At 40.7% G+C, this 20,473-nt stretch overlaps 2 protein-coding genes across 2 annotated transcripts in view; one reads left to right on the forward strand and one right to left on the reverse strand.

Annotated features, from left to right (window-relative positions):
- Positions 1-4,469: 4,469 nt before the first annotated feature.
- On the forward strand, positions 4,470-10,711 carry LOC306769272 (uncharacterized protein; the record flags this gene model as incomplete). Its single annotated transcript, XM_079257838.1, has 3 exons — positions 4,470-4,881; positions 7,769-7,888; positions 10,480-10,711. 3 exons carry the CDS (start codon positions 4,470-4,472, stop codon positions 10,656-10,658), a joined length of 711 nt encoding a protein of 236 aa, XP_079113964.1. The 3' UTR covers positions 10,659-10,711.
- Positions 10,712-12,469: 1,758 nt separating this feature from the next.
- LOC306769273 (uncharacterized protein) overlaps positions 12,470-20,473 on the reverse strand; it is a gene marked incomplete at its 3' end in the record, with an annotated part of 30,813 nt that continues 22,809 nt past the window's right edge. Inside the window, exon 6 of the mRNA XM_079257839.1 lies at positions 12,470-12,561. Coding sequence (XP_079113965.1) covers positions 12,470-12,561 — 92 coding nt within the window. The remainder of the gene's footprint in view (positions 12,562-20,473) is intronic.

A 20,473-nucleotide genomic window follows, 5' to 3' on the forward strand; every position in this document is an offset into this window, starting at 1 on the left:
AACTGAAGGAAAAAAAAAACATTCATTTGACAGTAAATGGCTACACTGTGACATTCCCAGATACACTGATAATGGATCCACAGCGTATTTGCTACATTGGCGTGTTTGTTGCCAGGATCCAGACAAGGCCGGATTAAAACTGCAGAGACCCCTGGGCCCAGAGTGTCCCTGGGCCCCCCCTCCCCACCGCAACATGGTGAAAACTGGGAAACAACGTTTCTAACATCTCTCAGCCAGTGGCACCAATGGCAGTACACTGGGCACTGGCTTTTATGTACATTTTGTTTCATGTCCAAACTGCTGGTGTTTGCCCTATGTGGGCCTCACGTGAGCATGGGGCCCTGGGCCCGTGCCCATAATGCCCATTGGATAATCCGCCCTTGGATCCAGATCTGTTTTAGAGATCCTATGAAACCTGATGGGAAAATCTCCTCTCTGTTCTGGTCATTTATCATTTATTGTCAAGTAATATGCATATATACTGAAAATACATCTCGCAATGACAAAGAACTCTTCAAAAATTCCTTGATCCATCTGGATCGCTACCAAAACTTAATGGACTCCAAGTCAGACCAAGACCCATTTTCGGAGAGAACTGTCCCGTAGTTTTTATATTAAATTAAACTCAAACAAACAGACAGATGAATGAAAATGTAACCATCTCGCTGGAGGGAATACTAGTCAGTTTTAGTGAGGATTACTTGCAGGGCAGTGCTGATGGGGGCACTGGACCCCTCTGGCCCCAGAAATCTGAGTGGACACCCCAGATCAAAACAGTTTAAATGTCGTTTGTTTTGTTGTGACAGTGATTCATGTTTTTAATATTTTAAGAACGATGGAGCATTTCTTCTTGTAATAAGTAAAAACCAACAAACAAAAAAAAAACAAAAAAAAAACAAAGGCCTCCATGAGAAGCTGCTGCAGTAAAACATCCAAGAAGCTGCAGACTGAACTGTAAGAAACTCAATTTCAGATGGAGGCTCGTTTCTTTCACCTGTCTTTCATTTGAGAGTGGCGCCACCTTGTGGCAGAAGTACAGTAAAACTGAAATAACTGCATTATTCAGAAACCTTTCCACAAAAAGTGCAGGTTTCCATGGTGACAGCTTCCATGTCAGTGGTTGTAGTTTTGTGAATATCAGACCTACTTGTAATAAATAAACTTGTAAATAACAGCAGGAATAAATGCTCTTTACTTCCAGCTGCTAAGTTTACCTGTTTCAGCTGCAGTTTGTCTCTGGCGCCTCCTGCTGGTAGAAACACATTCCTGAAGAACAAATCAAACTTTTCCACAGAAACACAAAGTGCAGGTTTCCATGGTGACAGCTTCCATGTCAGTGGTTGTAGTTCATATAGTTGAGTCAGAAAGTTCTTTGGTCAGTGATGTGTAATAAACAGGATGATGAACAGGATCAGATGCTGGAATGACTGAACTTTGACCTCATGTGTTCATGACTCTTCACCTCTGTCTCCTCTCACAGGAAGAAGATGATCTGCAGGACGCTGCTGCTCCTCATCCTCATCTCATGTGTCTGTGGTCGGTTCATGGCGTCCCTTGCTATAATTTATATTTCATAATCTTCATTTTTTGCATATCTTAATAAACTATTGATATTTCTGTTCTATGTTGTTCTAAAGAACAGACTGTTTGTGAAAGTAGTAATTCAATCAGTCATTTATATTTTGCAGAGTATCAATCAGAGCTCTGCAAGCACAGACATGAGGATGTGTCAGAAATCTTGATCTGTTCCAGTTGTCAGTGTGTCTGCTCCTCTCTGTCTCCTCAGCAGCAACATATGAAGTGAAAGTGGCGCAGAGTTTCTACCAGGCAGATGAAAACCACAACGTCACACTGGAGTGGACATTCACAACCGACCCCAACATCTCCTGGAGTCACGTATCCATCATGTGTTATCAGACAACTAATGAAATCATCTCAGAGCTGTATCGTGTACACAAAGGTGAAGAAGTAGCAGGACCTCAGGATGAGAAGTTTGCAGGACGAGTCCAGGTCGACAAGGACGTCCTCAGACAGGGACGAATCAGACTCCACGTCTCCACGCTCAGAATGAACGACTCTGGTCTGTATGTATGCCAAGTGAAGAAAGAGGACGCCGTCAGCTCTGACAGATGTCGACTGAAAGTTTCCCGTGAGTTGATTCAGTCGAACATTCAGAACGTTTTCATCAGAATATTTCTCTCATCGTGTTAGATTATCAATACAAGTACTTAGTGTTGCATAAAAACATCATTTTCTTACCTTTGATCCCTCTGATCAACTGAGTCCTACTTAATGCTTATGTTTAGGATTTTAGTGAACACTTTAAACAGTAAATCAGAAACACAAACAGCATCTAACTACAGTCCATTCATGAGATTTACACTGGTCACCAAAGGCTTATGATACCTGCTTATTATTCTATTATTTTAGCCTTATATTACATCAGATATCTATCCTACTTGATAAAGTGAACCCAGTTAAATGCTTTAAACAAGTGCAGTCCTGCTGTAAACTATTGAGCCCTTTTCTTTCTAAACTTCCTGGAAAAACACTGGAAACCTGCAGCGTTCCATGGAAACATGTGTAGACATTAATTTGAACATCCTACAGGACATAAACAGAGTTTGGTATCAGTGTCTTTAATTTTTTTAAGCAGTCTTAAGTAGTGTTCATCAATGGTTTTCAAGGCTTCTTAAAGAACATTTCTAAACTTTTCTTTGGATGTCGGCTGACTTTTGCTCCGTCATCAGTCCATATGATCCCACAATGCTTCAATGACATTCCTCGCACCATGAGATCTACTGCCGCTGATTTTCAGTCCGGTTCTTGTGTCATTTAGCATCTGTTGGGCTTAACAGACAATCAAACACAAATCACATCCTGCTGAAAGTGGTCAGATACAAGGACTGGACTGAAAATGAGCGAAAAAGCAGCAAATGTCCAATGAATAACTATAAAAGACCTTCAGAACGGCAGTGATCAGAAGGAAGAGGTGCTGAAGTTAAAGTTAAACCATGCTACCACATCCACTTCAACAACTCTTTCATGGGTTTCATGATGTCTTGGGTTTATTTAGACCTCCTAATAAGCAGGCTATCTTCATCTGCTTGGTTTCCTTGAGTCCCTGGTTGTGTTGCTCAGCAGATTCTGCACGTCAGCAGAATTAGATGCAATGTTTTCTACAAACATTGTCAGTAAAGGAAACATTTCAATCAGTTTAACTCGAAGAGCATCAACCAGAGCTCTGACAGCGCAGAGATGATGATGATGTGATCGAAACGTCTCTAGATGTAGTTAAAGACTCCCATGTTCCAGTTCTCAGTTGTCTTCTCCGCTCCATCCCTCTCTGTCTCCTCAACAGCATCAGTAATAGTCAAAGCTCTGCAGAGCTCCTACTGGCTGGAGGAGAACCAAAACATCACACTGCAGTGGACGTTCAGAAGCAAACCTGACATCTCTTGGAGCTCCATGTTTATCGCGTGCTTTCGGACAACTGAACACGGAGTCTCAGTCCTGTATCGTGTTCAGGATGGTGTAGAGGTGCCAGAGGCTCAGGATGAACAGTTTGCAGGACGAGTCCAGATTGACAAAGATGTCCTCCAAGAAGGACAAATCAGAGTTCATATGTCCAGACTCAGGAGGAATGACTCTGGTATGTATGCCTGTGGCGTGAAGACAGATTATGGCATGAACTTTGACCTCTGTTGGCTCTGGGTCACTGGTGGTGAGTTGATTTAGCAGCGTTTTAGTAGAAATACTGAAGGATCAGTTCACTTATTTTTGCTAATGAATATTTTTAATCTCACATAAATGTGTCTGGTTTCTTCACAGCAACGAAGCCGAAATCGGAAGCACCAGCCACAGAATGGGGAGGATGGATCATTTTCCTATTTGTACCCGGTGTGATTGTTGTCTGTTGCTGTATCGCTATTTGTTGTCACTTCACAAAACCAACACAATGAGTTTGAAACCCCCGTTTGTTGACAGAAGGAACAGAGATATTCAACATTTTTATGGATTTTTGCCAGAAAAACATTAACTGGATAGCACCTGTGGAGAATTTTCAGACACTTCTCGCACTTTTAATAATAAATTGTCTAAGAAGGGACCAGACCTTTTTCCAGTCTATATCAGGATATTTATTATTCCAAATAAAAACAGGGAGGTTTTACTTCAGAGGTTATATACAGTACATATACAGTGACATCACATTCAGAGATTTTTTAAGCACTGTATGTCAAATGTAAAATTAATTCTGCGTCTAATTATGATAATATAGAGAAACCAGACATCCTTTTAAATTATATTTAAATTTTGTCATGAATAAAGGCGGAAAATGTCTGGAAACTTTTGCTCTTTTTTTTTTTTTTTAATTTTTTTGGACGTGTGTTTTTAAATGGCCGGCCCGTGACGTCACCAGTGGGCGTCATTTGGCGTGTCAGCCACGTGAGCAGAAGTAGACAAATAACATGGAGAAGAAGTTCTCACAGTGGACTGCCGAGGAGATAAAATGCATGTTTGGAGTGTGGATATCGAAAGATTTCCAGGAGAGGCTGGAGAACACGTCCAGGAAGAGAGAGTTATACGCGGAGCTTTCGGAAGAGATGGCGAAGTCCGGCTTCACGCGCACTCCGGAACAAATCATCAATAAGATCAAGAAGCTGAAGAAGGAATACCGCGACGGGAAAAAGGACGTGGGTAGAAATGGAGCTGCTCGCGACGTGACGTGTTTATCTCTGGAGCTGCTGGGCAGCGTGATGAGTCACCGACCAGGGAGCCAGGTAACGGGGTGGCTGGACTCCGTCACCGCTGCAGCCGCAGCCGGGGAGGAAGCGGACCGAGTCCCGCCTCCTACGCCCGGATCCTCCGTAAATGAAGACGGTAGGTCGGTGTGTGTTGATTCAGGGAAGATCACAGGTTATAATGGAGCCTGATCGCTTACCAGACTAGATTTACAATCTGTTTATGTTTAGTTGACAACCTAAATTTTAGATTTCCAATTAGATTTCTTGTTTTAATCCATTCATCCGTTTCTGTGGTGCCTGACGCACAGGGCCGGATTAAAAGTGCCCAGGTACCTGGGCCCAGAGTGTTTCAGGGGCCCCCTTCCCCACAGCAACATTGTGAAAATTGTGAATGATACACTGAAATTACATTTCTGCTGCTGAGAGTTTGGGTCAGGTCCTCAGGTTTGCTTATTTGTGACGTGCAAGGAAGTTTTCTAACAGATACACTGAGATCCAGGGATTTATTTTATGTACTTTTATTGCATTTCCCAAGCTATAATAGCTCACCTAAGATGGATAAATGAATTGTTTTAACCAGGGAGATACACAGACAGAAATGAGGAATGAATGCGTGCAGGACCAGATTAAAAGTGCACAGGCCCCATGGGCCCAGAGTGTTACAGGGGCCCCCTTCCCCATCTCAACATTGTGAAAATTGTGAATGATACACTGCGAAACAACATTTCAAACATCTCTCAGCCTATGGTACTAATATCAACACACTATTGGTAGTGGTGTAACTATCTGGCTTTTCTGTATTTTGTTTCATGTCCAAACTGCTTGTGTTTGTTCCTACGTGGGCCCCACATGGGTCCCAGGTGGGGCGTGGGCTCCTAGGCCTGTCCCCATAATTCCCATTGGATAATCCAGCCTTGCTGACACACAGGTGTGTTTATTTCCAGTGGCAACAAACAAATCTTTCTGGTAAAACGCAATTCACGTTTGCACATGATAGAAGAAACATGGAAACAGGACATAGCGCAATAAAAGATGAGAATAATTCAAATGCAGACTAAATCCGCGCTAGTCCCATTCACAGGAAGAGGTGCAATCAGGTCAGGTTCATTGTCAACAAGATGGTAGGAGTGCTGCGTAAGTTAAAGAACTTCAAGTCATCTGTAGTTTTATATATCACAATACATAACACAGGATTAAGATCAGATTTATTTTATTTATCCCCGTAGGGAAGTTTAATTGTAGTTGCAGCGTCCACTTCAGAAATATAAATACTGTACATACAGTATATCTGCAAACAAGGACTGCAAATGTCTGGACAAACTGATCAGGAAGATTAGTTCTGTCCTCGGCAGAAGTCTGGACCCAGTCAGAGCTGTGATGGAGCAGAAGATGAGGAGAAAACTTCAGGGTATTGTGGATAATAAAAAGCATCCCCTCCATATCACCCTGGCAGGACAGAGGAGCAGCTGCAGCCAGAGACTGATCTCTCTTCGATGCAGGGCTGAGAGGTTCAGAAAGTCCTTCATTCCAGCCGCAGTTAGACTATTTAATATTAATCTTTCATTTAATCTATTTAAATCCATCCACACACACACACACAGCAGCAGTAGCCTATATTTATATAGCATAAAAATAAGATTAAAAACTGCATGAATGCAAGGGGTGGGAAAACCAAATCGGAAATCAGGATTTTTTTCTTCACAATTTTGAAAGATTTTTTTTGTTTTTGTTAAAAAATCGATTTTTTTTTTTTCAAATAAAAAAATTTAATCCACTATAAAATTTTTGTCATTTTTATTGTTTTTATTGATCTTTTTACTTGGGCGTTATAGCAGCAGAATGATGGTCTGCCTACTGTGTTGGTTTTTCCTAATTTAAATGAAGAAAAATTACAAGCAAAAAAATATTTTATACATTTTTTTGTGTTTTTAATCTACAAAAATCAGCAATGTTGGAGAATTGTGAGAATCGCAATTTAAATCGAATCGGTAGCCAAAAAATCGAAATAGAATAGAAACGGGGCAAAATATCGTCACAGCCCTAATGAATACGGTTACGTGAGCGCAGCTCTGACAGATAGAGATGACTAAGGCTACGTTCACACTACAGGCTGAAGTGACTTAAATCCGATGTTTTTGCCCCTATGCGACCTGTAACCGATCAGTCTGAACGACATGGATCTAATATTTTCAAATGCGACCCAGGCTGCTTGGATATATGGTCCTAAATCCGATATGTATCTGATCTTTTGCCATGCGACTTCAGTCTGAACGGTCAGGTCGCATTAATCCGACCGATACGTAATTGACACACGACAAATGTCATTATTCTGCGTTTGTTTATGAACTCTCTATCGGTAAAATGCGCTCACATCACTCTCCCACCAATCCTGACTGCGACTCCGTACCCAAACGTTTCTCTCTACAGTTGTTGCTGCTGCAGCTCCACAAAAGGCCTTGACCAAAACTTTTACTTTCCTCTTCTGGAAACGTCTCCTTAAAACGAACCCATTCCCAATGTTGTTGCTACGGTTGGAAAAAACTTTGAACTTTTATTTAACTTTACGGTTGGACAAAGCGTTTAAAATAGCAAATGCTCTGCTGCCATTCATATTTACTTCTGCAAACACAAAGACGTCACATGCACGCTCACTGCACGTCGCCGTGTCGTCTAAGCATGCGGGACGCTTCTGGTGCGCATGGGGTTCATACACGAGATCACATACAAGTCACATTTGATCGGAAATGTGAACGGACTTTGAAAAAATTCGGATTTCACAGAAACATCCGATATGAGCAGCAAGCCCTGCAGTCTGAACGTAGCCTTATAGGGTCCGATGGCAGACGGCAGGAATGACTTCCTGTACCGTTCCTCTGAGCAACGAGGCTGCAGGACTCTGTTGCTGAAGCTGCTCCTCAGTTTGTCCAGTGTTGTGGATGTGGTGGGAAAACTGTTAGCTTTTTCTGGTATCGTGCAGTTCTGTTTAAAAAAAGAGAGTCTTAATGGTTTAATATTTCTTTCAGGTTCATTCGAGTACACAGTCAAAGAGCCTTCCATTAGCAGACAGGATGATGAAGATACCAGCAGCGATGACTCCGAGGAGAGAGGGATCCCTGACCAGAGGCAAGCTACAATACGAGGAAGTAAGTTACTGAAACTTATTTTTCTTTATGTGGAAATCACCTTCAAGTTCAGTTTGAACAAATATAGAGTTCAGGTTTATAATATTGATACATGAAGGATTATCATGTTGGATGTAGTCAGAGGTAGGCGCCACTATTATGACTCATAAAGCACCGCAAACCTTTGCATTCCATTAAATGTGAATATTAACCATCCAACTCATTAAACTGCTAAAACTATACAGTGAGTTTAAAGGCATCGGTGTGAGGAGACACAATAAAATAGTCACATGTAAGCTGCTTTGGATAAAAGCATCTGCTAAATAACTGTAGAATAGAAAATAAATTTTTTTAATAAAATAAGCTTCTGTCCTCCAGCACAGCGATCAGCATGAGAGCAGTGTTTATTCTATTCTATTCTACAGTAATTTAGCAGACGCTTTTATCCAAAACGACATACATATGATTCTACTGTGTTTGATGGGGAAAAGAGAAAACCGTCATGAGAAATGATGGCTCAGATGGAAACCGTTCCTGGCTAAAGTGTAGGAAGTTTCTGCTGCTGCTTTTCCTCTCAGCCAGGTTCAGCTACAGGTTGAGTGGAGATTTTATACACAATGAGGCGGTCAGATACTGGATTCTCTGATAAACAGCTGCATCAGACACCTGGACAAAAATGTAGATCAATGAAATGTCTTAAAATCTTCTATTTCTGTATAGTGTCTATAAAAATAACATATTTTGACCCAACAGTATTCTACTTTATGCCATCAGGCAGTCACAGCTAAGCTAATGAATGAAATCAGAAATTTGCCGACTCACTGTTAATACAGATGAACGATCATTAAAATAATCATTTTATACCTTTCAATAAGATGACTTAGTTAAAGGAGATATAAATGACTAAAGATTTGTTTTAACCAGTAAACACAACCTGGAAACCAGTATTCTCTCGCTGGAAAAATTGATCTCATCAGCTAATTTCATAACAGTTTTATCAGCATATTTTCATCACTTTAATTTATCAGAACTTTGTCAACAACATGTAAAAAGCATTTTCCCAGCTAACTCTTAGCATGTTTATTACTTACCGTTAGCATGTTCAGTGCTTACTGTTAGAATGTTCAGTACTTACTGTTAGCATGTTCAGTACTTACCGTTAGCATGTTCAGTACTTACCGTTAGAATGTTCAGTACTTACCGTTAGAATGTTCAGTGCTTACCGTTAGAATGTTCAGTGCTTGGTGTTAGCATGTTCAGTGCTTACTGTTAGCATGTTCAGTGCTTACCGTTAGCATGTTCAGTACTTACCGTTAGAATGTTCAGTACTTACCGTTAGAATGTTCAGTACTTACCGTTAGAATGTTCAGTGCTTGCTGTTAGCATGTTCAGTGCTTGCTGTTAGCATGTTCAGTGCTTACTGTTAGCATGTTCAGTACTTACCGTTAGCATGTTCAGTACTTACCGTTAGAATGTTCAGTACTTACCGTTAGAATGTTCAGTGCTTACCGTTAGCATGTTCAGTGCTTACCGTTAGCATGTTCAGTGCTTACCGTTAGCATGTTCAGTGCTTACTGTTAGCATGTTCAGTGCTTGCTGTTAGCATGTTCAGTACTTACTGTTAAATGTTTATCATTTTTGTTAAAAAAAAAAAAAAAAAATTACTTTCTGAGTCCGAACGTCCTCATCTGAGGACATTCCATATTTGTTCGTCTGCACCAAAATACCAACTTCTGTGCAACTGGAACCTGCTGAACACTTGTACTGAGTGGTGTCACAGAGCTGTTGTTTTTTTAGATTTACTCTGCATCACATATAATAACGCATGTATAAACACAATATGTATAATCGTCAATCATAAAATTTTATTTATTAGTTCGTCTTAACCCCAAATATCTAGAAGACGCGTAACTTAAGTCAAGCTGAAGCTCAAGATGCTACACCTGCAGTTTCTGCCCGTTTCCTCTTGGTTTCTGGCAGGGAGCTGCTTCCTCTGGCATAGTGCTGAAAGAGTTTTAGTAGTACTGCACATTTTAGTCTAATTTGTTTTAGTATGCAAGTCCAGAAGGGCAAGAAATAATCAAGCATTTTTTCCACAAATCCCTTCATTAATTTTGTATTGATCTTCTCAGATCAGCCTCTGCCAGAAAGAAGTGAACAGAGAAAGCTCCGCCCTATGAATGCGTCTGATTGGTCAACTGCTAGGAGTAGTTAGACTTAGCAGTGAAGGTGGGCGTGGCTTTCTTCCCGTGAACGTGTACAACCTAGAGAAGATGACCAATCAGTAAATCTCTCCCCCAGGACATCACCAACATTTCGAAGCAGGAAAAATCTCGAAAAGAAATGGTTTCTGTCACCATGGAAACCATACATAGAGAGTGCTGGAAAACTGAAACGTGCATTTAGGTGATTTAAAAAAATGGTGCTGCTGGTATGTCTGAGTATGCAACACGATAACACTGTAGAAAGCTCTGAAAACTAGAAATAGCGTCATTGATGGACCAATATATAAACTGTGTCACCCCACTGGGAAAATCCCATTTAGCCTGATATCCAGTCTATCCTGCGTAGAGTCCAACTCATGCCATCACACTTGGCTTCTGTCTGCCCAGGAAAAAGGCGGCGCGTCCATAAGCTGGATGTTCTTTTGGCGTACCTGAAGGAGGCGGACCAGAAGGCCGAGGAGCGGGAAGAGAGGATGATGAGACAACAGGAACAGAGCTCCGCCACTCTGCTCAGGCTGGTGGAGAGGATGGTGTCCGCCATAGAGGACGCCGGCAAACACAACTGAACTCACACAAACTTCCTTTTTTATCTCTTTTTATTCAGTGTTTTAATAAAGACACTCGATGGAAATCAAAGCTTTGCTTTCTGATTTTAATTGTTCTGAAAAATAAAGGTGAGATCATAAAGTCTTTAAGTGAAACTTTCATAACCAGTTATAAATCCTCCCAGTATCAGAATCAGCTTTATTTGCTGAACATAAAGGATTATTTGGCAGCAAACGTCGTGGCTCCAGTCCAACGTATCTGCCTTCAGGCTGGCAAAATAAAACTCATTTAGATCCGAAAATGACCTTTTTTTTAAAAAAAAAAAAAAAGCTAACTCATAATTTATCATAAAAAATCAACTAAAGGAAATTTGATATTTTCCAAGAACCATTTTGTTTCTGTTTTAAAAACTTTTGCAAAAAGGGCAGATAAACATTTTCTTCCATGTAGATGTTTTTGGAAAATGATGTAAAAAGAAAAACAGCCCAAGTTTCCTGCTTAATGACAACAAAATACATTTTAGTGTCATTGTGTTGTGGAAATTCACTGCAATTATTTTACTAAGTATCATAAAAACAGCTAAAAAAAACCTGCATTTATTATATCCGTTTGTAAAAAACTTTGTAATTAATGTTATTGTTGAAGGTCCAAAGAGCTGCCAGAGCTGCAAGTTAGTAAAACTAATAAGTATTAAAGCAATAAAATAAGTACAAAGTAAAAAATATTGCTATTCAGAGCAATATGTACAAATTACAGCTGAATATTGACAATCAAATTTACATTATATGCAGTAGTGTACAATAAATACGATAAGGCTGGGATGATGTGCTTTTGTCCCGATTCGATTCGGATTTTTTTTTTTTTTTTTGGTGCCGATTCCATTTAAATTGCGATTCTCACAATTCTTCGATATTGCTCATTTTTGTAGATTAAAAACAAAATAAATGTACAAAACTTTTAGTTTTTGCTCGTCATTTTCCTTGATTTTAATTAGGAAAAAGCAACACATTAGCCAGACCATCATTCTCCTGCAATAATACCCAAGAAGACAAGCAAAAAGATCAATAAAAATGACCAAAATTTTATGATGGATTATATTTATTTGATTGAAAAAAAAATATAGATCTAACAAAAAAAAAAAAATTATTTTAAAATTGTGAAGCAAAAAAAATCCATATTTCCGATTTTTTTGATTGGATTTTCCCACCCCTAAAGCACAACAAGATGTGCATCGTGCGACTGGTTAGCTGTTGAATAAGATGACCACACTGGAAGTCCTGGTCTGCTCGCTGTCATAAAGATTTTTAAGAGATATTTATCTGCTGTGGACAACTTTTGATCTATATTTCCAAAATAAAAAGATACACATGTAAATTTTATATCAAAACAATGTTTAATCATCTGATGGACACCTTCCCAAAACGAGTTAAGGACAGGGCATCCCAAAAACATGAGTATGGTCCGTTCTTCACCTGCTCTGTCCAGCGTCTCGGGCTCAGACCTCCCTGCTGACAGAAAACCCAACACATTAAAACATCATCATCATGTTTACATCATCATCCTGAACCATCAGAGCTGCTGGGTTTCAAGCCAAACCAGGTGGTTCAAGTGTTGCCTTCAAGGACAGTCTGGTATTTAGAATCATTTACTACATATAACTAAAATGATCAAGTTTATCTGATGTTAATAAGTGATGATGTAAACTGACCGAAGACACACGAGCTGAGGAGGAGGAGCATTAGTGACACAAAAATATTGTTTTAGTTTAAAGAGACAGTTCTCAAGCTTCATCGACAGTTTTCCATCCATCCAGCTTCCAAGATCTCAAGATTTACTTTCCTATCTGTTGGAAATTGGGTTTGATGTTGTGCTTCTCCTCTGCCTGATAGGAGCTCTGTGTCACATTCACTACAAATGTTGCTGCTGAGGAGACAGAGCGGGAAAGAGAGGAGCAGACACACTGACAACTGGAACATGGGAGTCTTTAACTACATCTAGAGACGTTTCTGAAGATGAAAACTCACCACAGACACATGAGATGAGGATGAGGAGCAGCAGCGTCCTGCAGATCATCTTCTTCCTGTGAGAGGAGACAGAGGTGAAGAGTCATGAACACATGAGGTCAAAGTTCAGTCATTCCAGCATCTGATCCTGTTCATCATCCTGTTTATTACACATCACTGACCAAAGAACTTTCTGACTCAACTATATGATGACTCATTTCAGCCATTTTTAAATGCGAAGATATTTAAATGAAACTCCTATTCATGACTTTTTGTTAGCATAATAATCTTTTTAATCTCATAATTGTGGTTTTATATCTCAATGTTATAAGAAATGAGGTGTAGTTCAGCAGTTGTCCACCAGAGGTCCTCTTTGTGCGAAGTCTGCAGGAGGGTGAATCTCCAACAGGTGTATCTCATCTGGATCATGAGGTGAGGATAAGAGGAGTCTGCTGCCTCGTGGTAACTTCAACCCCTCTGCACTTTTTAGGGTCTCTGATAATCTGTGTACGTTATCCCTATTTCTTTCTTTAGGGACATCTGAACCTTCTGGATCCGCTCCCACTGAGACTCCCTGGCCTTCACAACCACCCCTTCTCTGTTCAGGACAGCTTTGGATTTCCTCAAACCACGTCAGGACTCCTCTCTCCCCGCCTACAGCTGCACCTGTCTGCCTTCCAGCCAGCCTCTTCACTCCGTTTCACCACATCTGCACTTGAACACCTTTAAATCTCCTTTGTCTCCTAAAAGTGTTACATGTGGGTTAAGCTGCTCGCTAAAACCATGATGGTATGACTCTTTATCCTGTTATTACTTTCTATCTCATTATTCTGATATTAAATGTCATGACTTTAAATCTCATCATCGTCTATCAAATATATCAAAACTCAATATATCAAGACATGATTATGACTTTAATCTCATTGCTTTGTGTCTCATAATTATGACCGGATTTATACCAAAAGTAAAAATAAAGCGGTCAAACAATTAAATATAGGGAGAAAATGCATCTTGGTCCACAGGAGGAGGAAGGGGGGGGGGGGGTCTGCTGCCCACTCCCACAGATTAGAAGCTGGCGGGGAAAATGAAGGAGTCCAGAGATACGCTGGAACAAAATGCTCCAGATGATGCTGAAAGTGTTTTATTTCTTTGTTTCACATTATAAAATGAACGTATATAAATGAGACGTCTCTGACTCCAGTTTATTTACTGGGAACATACTGGTGTTCCTGTGTGTCCCAGCTGGGTTGCAGCGCTGCAGATGTGGTCGGGGGGGGGGGGGCAGTGGTTCCACCTTGTACCCTAGCTGTGGTGTCTTCGCAGAGGAACCAATAACTGCCATGAAGGAGGAGGTGCAGGAGATGGAGAGAAATAAACACCACCCTGACAGAAACGACACTAAAGATAAACCTGTGAATAAATGAGAATTCTCCACCTCTGATGTGTTGCAGCACTTCTAGACATAAAGCAGCAGCGTTTGGTTCCAACGTGAGAGGATGATTGACAACACAATCATTCAGATTGGATGATTGATCAGGTGAACGCAGGTGAAACGCTGACGTCATTTAGTAGCATGTTATGTAGCGTCTCCACTATCTGCACACATCTGCAGCTGTACAACAGGTTTCCTCCTGGGCATGGAGGCACCTCCACCTGCCTCCATCTGCCCGATGGCCGCTACACCACGGCGTGCTGGTTGTGGAGAACATAGTTCTGTTCTGCGCTCTGGGTTGGGAAAAGGAGTGATCAGCCGCGACCTGTCAGTCACTTCCCTTTGGTAGGCGGGTTAGACTCCAGAGTCTCCAAGCTCATCCGCAGGGACAGATGAGCCACTGTGCGCCTTTACGCATTGGGGTGAATTTTATATCCAATCATCACTTCATGTTCTGTATCTGCAGGTGGAGGAAACACCCTGATCAGCCTGATGATGGGCGACTACGTCATTTTAATGCAATTATTCATTTAGAGCTTTATTATTATGGCAGCTTCTATACGACTTATTAACTGTGTGAAATGATTTTTATAACAGTAGAACTGCTTCGTTTTAGAACAGATTTTACAGGTTGATGTTTTACATGTTGGAGGAACAATATTAAATGTATGTTTTCTATTTTTTTCCTAAATGCTGTTAATCTACAATATTCTGTGTGAACATTTGATTTGTGAACCAATGTCTCAAACTTCACGCAATTTTCTTTGGTTTCATTTTCTGCCTTTGGTGTCGCCGTTTCTCCAGACGTCGTGCGTCCACCAGGGTCAGAGTTGGCGTGGAGGTAGGGACGTTTTAACCACCAAATGGTGTTTTTATAAATCCCAAAAGTTGACTACAAGTGGCGTACGTCTGGTTTTGTACGTGCGACAGCTTTATGAGGCCCCTGAGCTGTGGGTCTCAGTCTGCAACTGGTTTTGCAGAAACATACAACCGCTGTAATGGGAATTTTACTCAGGAGTGTAGAAATTCATCAGTTTGTATGCAAATAATGTGTCGTACATATAAAGGATATAAAATTATTCCGTCTGTATGAAAAAACCTCTTTAACAAGGCAACATCCCATTCCTGCCTCTCCTCCCACTTTGACCATTCATTTTAACCATTCAACCCCCCCCTCCTATCTGGACCACCCCCTTTCTTCCTCTTTTTTTTTCTTCCTCTTATCTGAACTACTCAGCAGGATAAGAGGCAGACACGTCTCCAGTTGGAGCTTCATGATGTCCTGCAGCTCTGTGTGGGACTGCTCCTCATGCAGCATCAGCTTAAGAAACTCAAGTGTGATCTTCTGGTCTCGAGTCTTTGTAAAATCATTTCCACCGCACTATAATTTTCACCCAAAAGCTGAAATTGCCCAACTCTTTCCAAGTTTGTAAGTTCATGACTGCAGCGCTGCAAAAGCATGACATCATGCCGTGGTTGTGTGCTTCTGTGGTTTGACTTTTGCTTTTTCACTCTCTGTTCTGTTTACTGGAAAACCCATCGAGCGAGACATCTCTCTGATCTTTTCACGTTTTCTCATTGGCTCATGCGGAGTGTGACAAGGCAGAGTTAGATCTGCTCAGCAACTGTTGCCATCGCTGTGGGATGTGACAAATAGTATAGTAGTGTTGTTGCTCATGGACTCATCAATTTAGTGTACAATATTTATATTATTTATTTATTTTTTTTGTCTCTGTCAAGCACTTTCATGAACTGTGGTTGCTGTTAAATGCTTTATAAATAAAATTTGACAGATTGAGAAATGCCATGCTAAAGTCTGGAGTGTCTTTCACAGCTGAAACCAGAAAATGAAACCAGAAAACATACTGAAAAAATAATGAATCAGATAAATAAAATAATCTCTGGCAGAATTTGTGATTTAGTTTCAGTTATGTGGGACACAAAAGCATCAGAATAAGATATAGATCTGATGTAAGGATATTAAAGCCACTGGTCTGATCCTGAGTTTCCACTAAAACAGCTCTGACCAGTCAGGGAGCTGGCTTGTATCTGGTTCACATGTTCTTCACATGTAGATCATGTGCAATCATTTGAAAACGACACATGTGCAAACACATGTAATCCACGGGGGATTTTTCTGTAAGGGGGGGGGGGAGTTTTAAGGATGCATAAAACTCTTCGACCTCAGTTTGAACCATGGACCGTATATGAAAGATGGACGGAGCCTTTGCTGGTGAAAAGTGAAGCCTGTAGGGAGGTGCATAAAACTGCAGTTCCCCCTTCATCCACTAGGGGCTGCAAAACAGAGCAAATCCCCATAGACTCCCATGTTAAAAAGACCAACTTCACAGCAGAAATAAACATGTTTACAGCCTGGTTCAACAATTCTTTTTAGTTTTAATAGATCAGGTTTAGCTTCATGACAACTGTGGGGGGAGGGAATTTTTTTCTAACTCGCCCGTTTAAAAGTATTTTAATCTCAAAATTTGGCATATTTAGGGGCGTGTCCTTTTGATTGACAGGTACCCGATCTCCCGCTTCAAGTTAGAAGAACGTAGAACAACCGTGGTTTTTAGCCGGTTAACAACGTGACTTAGCTTTAGCCCGCTTACCTCCGTTAGCTGGTTAGCTCCTGTTATCTCCAGGTTAGCTCGGTTAGCTCTTAGCTACAGGCAGCTCAGAGTTCGCTCGATGTCAATCATCCACCATGACGCTCACAGCCCCCCTCTCAGCTCTACCTCTTTGCTCATATTTGTATTTTCCGGGCAAGACGACGTGCATGATGCTGCCAACATGGTGATGGTAGGAACCGCCCACCGAGCTTCAATACAGCTCTTCAGAAACCAACGGGTGACATCACGGAGGCTCCGCCCATCTTTTTATATACAGTCTATGGTTTGAACAGATCCTGTTTGAGGATGGTGCTGCTGTTGCCATAATGATGACTGCTAGGCAGCAAGTTTGTAAGATCTACAAAACTGATTGGATGCAGAAGAAAAAAATGACATCATAGTGTGAGCTGAGCTACTCTCTCGTTTTCCTGTCAGTGGTTTTAATCTTGTGGCTGATCACTGTAAATTGACTGTAGCGTATTTACTATGAAACCTCACCATCATTCTCAAAGCTGGCCTTGATGCACAGATCATGTTGACTAATCGTTACACATTGTGTGAAGCTTGCAGGAATCGTGAACGTCAGGCTCAGGTTCAGGATACTTTATTTGTACCTGTAGGTTGAGTTGCTTTGCAATCACATGACCTCCAGGCCACGGGACAAGAAGCAACATGAAACACACATTCACACACACAGTGACACAACATGCTAAAACAAACTAGAACAGATGTTTAAAGTGCCTAAAGTTCCAGCAGCAAAGCATAAAATCTAAATTAAAAACTCAACAAGTTAGACTTTCATTACGGCAGTGAAAAAGGAAAAGATAAGACAAAAATAGACACATAAATAGGTACGTGTGTGCAAAAGACTGCATCTAGTTGAACTCAGCAACAGCAGCTGTTTTTTTTACCACTTTGTTTTTCATGTTGGGAGTCACAACCTGCAGCCAGAAGGGAGAAGCTGAAATCACCATGCCGATGTTCAGTTTGTTCAGTGTGTGCACTGACAAACAGCAGACACGGTCAGGGTCCACATTACATTCATTCATTCCTTATCCCAACCAGAGGTGTCAATTCCTGATCCAGAAAGTAAAAGTCCTGTCCTGCAGCTGTCACCAAACCAGCTGGATTTAATGAGCAGAGTTTATTTGCCAGGTAAACAAGCCTGTTAGTGAAAACACCTGTTCTAAACGTACAGGTAGGTCCAAAAACATGGCAGGACTTTTACTTTCTGGACCAGGAATTGCCTACTCTGATCCTAACCGCTTGATCCAGTTCAGTGGCGCGGGGGAAGCTGGAGCCTATCCCAGCGGTCTTTGGGCGAAAGGCAGGGTCAATTACAGTCCATCCAGGGACCACATTACACTGTCATTTATTGTTTTTTTCTTTTTTTTCTTTTTTTTTAAGCAATATTAATTGTGATTAATTTTAAGCTTATTGCTATTTTAGTACAGTCCATATTTTACTATTGTAACATTTTTCTTTTTTTTTTACTGTTTTGTTCTATTTATGCAGCACTTTGAAACTGTTCATGTTTATAAAATGTGCTTTAGAAATACAATGGACTGCATTTCAGTAGCAGAACATAACTGATACAAACAATCAAAATATTGATTTTAAAATATTTATTAAAAAGTTAATGACATAGCTTCAGTGTACATGAGTACAAACACGGCGTGGAGATGACACATCATATAAGCTGAGTCTTATCAATTACAAAGTTCTCAAACTTCGTGTCAGCAAGTCGCTTCTTCTCGGAAATGACTGAAGTGCGGAAGTGAAATCTTCTGATTGGCTGATGTTACTACGCTTCTTGTCTTGATTGGACGCCGGACTGGCGCAGAGTAAAACCTTCTGATCGTTTCATTCATTGCGCCTTTGAGAGTTGCGTGGAATGAAAGGAGTTTTTCTAACTTCTTAATTGGTTTGATGGTTTTTCGCGGGTCTGACATCCTCCGGGCTGAAACGGCTTTTCTCTCCACGGACTCTCCTTCCTGCTGACACGCAGGTAAGTTGGTCCCATTTCCTTATCGCAGCGTGGATGAATGGAAAGGATGTGTGATGTGATCCCTGGCATGGAGATGTAAATATTCCCCTGTGTGCACCCTGAAGAAGTGGGATGTGCAGACAGACCAGTAAAGTAAAGTAAAAAACAAAAAACAAAAAAACAAACAAAGCACCATGATGTCTCTACACGCTGCTCCTGCAGTAAACTTCACATTCGCTTTAATTTACAGGCGTTTTAGAGCAAACAAAGGAGAAATATGGAAAAAGTTGGAGTACTGGGATGTAATAAAAACAAACAAACCAAAAACGATATAGTTTTCTTCTAGATGCATAAATGAATTCCACTGAAAGAAATGCAAAATAAGTCTTTCATGAATTAATCCTGATCGCAGCTTGTGGATCAGTTCAGTCTGACTTAAACCAGGATGGCGTGATGATTACTGTCCATAAACGCGTTGTCCTTGATGGAAGCATGAGCAGGATGTTTAATGCCTGCTTTTTGCGTTTTGTTTTTCATTTAAATAAAATCCCACCACTGCAGGTGTTAAAGAAGTCCAGTAGGTATTTATCTTTGCTTACATAATGTCTACTCATGCATGCTGCAACTCTTGGTCAACGTAATTCACGTTGGTGATCGTTGCGACCTGTTGTGGTTGGATGATTTGTCTACTCTGATATCCATCAGACTATAGTTATATTTATTTAAAATACTTCTTTTATTGGTATTCTTCTTCCCAGTAATGTTCAGTAACAAGCCTTAAAGGTAACCAGTATCTGATCCAGTTTACACTTCTGAGACAAGCAGCAATAAAGCAGGAAAACTATTTTTAAAGGACAAGTGTATTTGCATTTGTTAGCAAGATAATGCAAAACCATATAAGTAAAAACTGAGATTTAAATTAAAATCTGGGTTAAATTAAGTACCTTTAATTAAATTCTTTTCATAAGAAGAGATATCCTGGTTGGTACTACAGTCATGTTGGAGAATATAGTGATTAAAACATGTCCTCATACTGTTGCACCACTTACAGACACGTTTTCAGGAAGAAAGTGTCAAAATAATGTCTGAAACGATCTGATTTGTAGCCTCAAAGCCATAAAAACTTTCAAATGTGTGAAGGAATCCCTGCATGAGCGAACTTGTTTTATACTTTTCCGATCTGGGGATGTTTTACTGGTTGATGGAAGCAGCTTCCATCCAATGTACTTTCAATTATTTCATTTGACTTCAAATGGGGTTGATTGTAGATTAATCTGGTTTCTGATGCACGGTGTGTTCAGACCAAACACGTTTTGAGCGTTTTTGATGCTGAACGCTCAACGCTGGTCATCACTTTTGTGTCCGACGTCCAAAACGCTCCCGACGCTCCTGTCGGACGCTCCCGCGTCTGTCGCGTCTGTCGCTTGTCTGGAGCGAGCGGCAAACGCGGCGGAAAAGAGAGGAGGAAAGGCGGAGCTTTCCTTCCGGTCAGTCTGAATGATGGCGGATTCAGTAGAGATATGGCATGGTTTTATTTAATAAATAAAGCTAGAGAATGTTGTCACAGGGCAGTGATAGGCACTGTTAATGCAACAACAGCCGCACTCAGCAGAGAGCCACCACCAAAAAAAGCGTTGCCACGCTACGTATCCTGCTACGTTGCCGAATCAGTAACATTCAGCTTTTTAGCAAGGAATGGTTATCCTAAATATCGTACCGAGTAACGGCGTTCTTATGCAACAGTATATGGCGAAAATGCAATAATGTCTCCAGAATATGGGTGTTTCTTTTTTAATATACA

This window comes from Telmatherina bonti (genome assembly GCF_933228915.1).
Source record: "Telmatherina bonti genome assembly, chromosome: 18".
Taxonomy (NCBI): Eukaryota; Metazoa; Chordata; class Actinopteri; order Atheriniformes; family Telmatherinidae; genus Telmatherina; species Telmatherina bonti.